The 3,449-nt window shown below is 41.3% G+C and overlaps 1 protein-coding gene across 1 annotated transcript; it reads right to left on the reverse strand.

The window, feature by feature from the left end:
* Positions 1-1,352: 1,352 nt before the first annotated feature.
* Positions 1,353-2,923, reverse strand: LOC121965233 (RNA-binding protein Musashi homolog 2-like). Its single transcript, XM_042515391.1, has 4 exons — positions 2,740-2,923; positions 2,377-2,417; positions 1,998-2,079; positions 1,353-1,446 (listed from the first exon to the last, which is right to left on the reverse strand). The coding sequence occupies exons 1-4, from the start codon at positions 2,799-2,801 to the stop codon at positions 1,353-1,355; spliced, it is 279 nt and encodes a 92-aa protein (XP_042371325.1). The 5' UTR covers positions 2,802-2,923.
* Between the last annotated feature and the right edge of the window lie 526 nt (positions 2,924-3,449).

Genomic DNA, 3,449 nt, shown 5'->3' on the forward strand with positions numbered 1-3,449 from the left:
ATCAACATTTTCTAAAAGTATGTGTGTATTTTTTTTATATATATAAAAGGTTAATATCTCATTTTTAGACCAGCACAAATACTAAACCCCTAAGCCCGTTTGGAGAAGTAAAGCCTCCATCACTGAGCTGTTCTGAAAACTGGCCAGAAAACTCAGAGCCCCCTAATAAAAAATAAAAGAAAGATCAGGCACAATACTAGGAACTTTGAAGTTAAAAAAAAAAAAAACTGGAGTGAAAATGAAGTAAGTTGCACTGTCCAAAAACAAGTATGTTTTTAGCTCAGTGCCAATCACACCTGAGGTGAAGAATATGCATGGGTTTACAAATCTTAAAATTATTCGTCATAGCCTTTACAAAAAAAGAGACTTTGGAGTATCCCAAAGCACAATCTATTTGGCCTTCAAAATCCTTAAAAATATTCCTCAATCCAGAGCTGCCATCAGCCGAGCTGGCACTATGTTTCCTAAACGTGCACTATTCCATTTCCAAAGCTATGCCGGCATATCTGGATATTACCACCTAGCGAGCAGAAATCCCAGACAAATACAATTTCAGCTGAACCCTGTCTAATCCATCACTACAGACATCTCTCAAAAAATGACTAGCATCTTTAATTATTCATCTCCTGACAAATTTCAAAGGGCAAAGTAGAATCCACAATAGTTCAAAGTTTTTCATAAATGAGCGTGTGGGCGTGTGTGTACATCTACAAATCAACTGCCTTATTTACGCAGGCCAATGCACGCCATTATTTCAAACTAAACATGCATTTATGGTCATGGATTGCTGTTACACTGCTACATTATATAATCAAATTATTTACTGATGATATAGTTTGGATGACATATTTAAAAAGTTAATTCTGCTTTTGTCAGCTCATAAATACAGACCTCTGTATTTGAAATTAGGGCCATGTGTTATTTCAACCCTTTTTTTTCACACTTACAGTGTCAGTGCATGAAGCGTGATACCATGCAATATCTGCCGGGTCAAACAGTAGCAAGGCAGCGGGCCTGAGACAGCACGCCCTTCAGTGGAACATGAGATATGTGCACACTGCACATGTGGCTGCAGTGAAGAAGGGGGCGTGTCAACCCCATTCATCCACACAAGTGAAAGTGAACACATAATATTCACCCTGGAGTTGCGTTTTATTGCTAAGCTTAGCGTCATGCATTTAGCCCTTTATGCATGACCTTGATCCACACAGCCTGTTAACCTAAGAGGTGTTTACCCACAAGGCCTTGAGGCAGTAAAAAGTCACACAGTTATGACAGTGGGGGGGGGTGGGGGGGTCTCCACTTTCAAAACAGTGCAAACATTCAACAAGGAAGAAATGTATAAGTCAAAATCAACTCACCGTCTTTGAGTCTAATTCGTGGTGTTGTTGAGCTAAGACTTTATCTACACTGGCAGCATCTGTAAACGTAACAAACCCAAATCCTCTGCAAAGACACAAAGACAAAAAAAACAACAATGTTAAAATGCATACACACAAAAAAAACGCATGTTTCTTGCAAATGCAAAATATATCATAAAAAAAAATAACACAAAATACTGTGATTTGCCATGATAAACTGCACAACAGCAGGCATAATATCCCTATGACCTTAATATTGTTGCAATATTTCAGTGCAAATGCATTAAAAATCCACATTATGGACGTCCTGTAGCAGATTTAAAAGCCAAACTGGGGACACTGCTGCTCATTATTTGCTATGTTCCAATATGAGACGACACTACACCAACATTGTGCTGCAGTCACAAAGTCAATGTCAAATTGCATTCGGCTGCAGCTTTACAGCAGTGAGCATTTAAGCTTATCTGGCTTGCTGTGAAACCACACGCAGGCGCGCGCACACAGGGACACACACGAACACGTGCGCGCGCGGACACAGAAACACACATACACGCTGGATTAACACTGAAACACGGACAAAGTAAGCGATATCGTCACATGCACTGCAAAGGAAAAGTAGGAAAGCCCTGTATTTACCTTGAGCGTTTTGTCGTGGGGTCTCTCATCACCATACATTCTCTTATTTCTCCGAATTTACTAAAATAGTCTCTAAGGCTGTCTGTGGATAGAGAAAATATGTCGGGTCATTTGACAGAAACATATGGGCATGCTGTTGTCACTGTATTGCAAAAAAAACACCCCGCGATGCGCATAGGGGTCGAATAGAGGACTTCAGATGGACGGAGATCAAAAATAACATCGTGCGCACACACTAGTGAGATATCCCATACAGTACACTACTGCACAGTGCACATTCGCACATACACCGCCAGCAGCAGCTCCACCGAGCACTCAGTCACAGCGACAAAACAACAAGAAATACTGGACACGGTGTAAAAGAGAATAACAGTCTCACCTGGTGAGGTTTGCCAGCTGAGGCCACCGATAAACATTTTACTGTAAGGGGAAAACACAACAGAAGTGAGTCCAGATGTCAGTTCGGCCATTTTGACGACTAACTACTTCTAAAAGCGACCTTAAAGGATAAAGGAAGACTATGAAAACACATTCGCGCTTGGTAATTATAGTCTATCTACATAAAAGGGGGAGGCCACTCTCGCTAGAAAAGCTGAAAACTGAATTCTGGAAACAAGACCCGTGCACGGTTTAAGTGCGTACTGTGTGGGGACGAATCCAGCACGGCAGTCGAAGTCCTCTCCAAGATGTTGTAACATGAAAAAAAACCGTACCTTAGCGTTAAATTGAGAAAGATTCTTACCCCGGGTCATGTTGTGAATCATTTAGGCTTCCGGATGTGGCTTGACTCCCGTCTCCTTCCATATCTATTTCAAACTATAGGCTGGGACTACAGTAACAGTGACAGACACACACAGATACGGCAGGAGATATGCAAAGCCCCGCTATGAGAATATTACTGAGCCGGGAATGAAAGCGTCACACGTGGGATCAGCTCAGCCCCCTTGCTCCCTCCTCCCTCTCTCAGCGTGCTCTACCTTGGCCCACAGGGGGCGGAGCCTGCCGCTGTCACCTAACCAATCCAATTGACGTCAATTCAGGCAATCTGCAAACCAATCCTCCGATTTGTCATTTAATTAAGCACTAAGCCACTAGAGGTGAAAGTGGCTTATTGCTCTTCTAAATCAGTGGACACATACCATTAAAAAGAGAGAGAGAGAAAAAGAATCTTTGTTCGAGAAGTGTTATTCTTAATTAGCAGCGTTTGCATATTATTATTCGACTGACAAGTAAACCTTTGCAGAGAAGCAGAGTGATTACTTTGATTAATTACAATAATGTTCCTCCGCCGTGCAATATAGTCCCTCGGATAGAAGCAGAAAAGTGGGGCAAGTCTTAATTAAATGTTAATATCGAAATTATCCTGATTGTTATGGATCACAAGTGTTTTGTAAATACATAAGGAGAGTTGCATTCAGCTAAAAGTTACATACAATGTGAAGCAAAATGTAA

The sequence above is a fragment of the Plectropomus leopardus genome, unplaced genomic scaffold (genome assembly GCF_008729295.1).
Source record: "Plectropomus leopardus isolate mb unplaced genomic scaffold, YSFRI_Pleo_2.0 unplaced_scaffold19147, whole genome shotgun sequence".
Classification (NCBI taxonomy): Eukaryota; Metazoa; Chordata; class Actinopteri; order Perciformes; family Serranidae; genus Plectropomus; species Plectropomus leopardus.

Excerpts from the sequence above, each read along its gene's own strand:
- LOC121965233 (XM_042515391.1), bottom strand. The coding sequence starts at position 2,801 with ATGGAAGGAGACGGGAGTCAAGCCACATCCGGAAGCCTAAATGATTCA. Across the intron at positions 2,418-2,739 it reads GATTCACAACATGACCCGGG|TAAAATGTTTATCGGTGGCC; the intron begins GTAAGAATCTTT and ends TTCCCCTTACAG. Across the intron at positions 2,080-2,376 it reads CAGCTGGCAAACCTCACCAG|ACAGCCTTAGAGACTATTTT; the intron begins GTGAGACTGTTA and ends CTCTATCCACAG.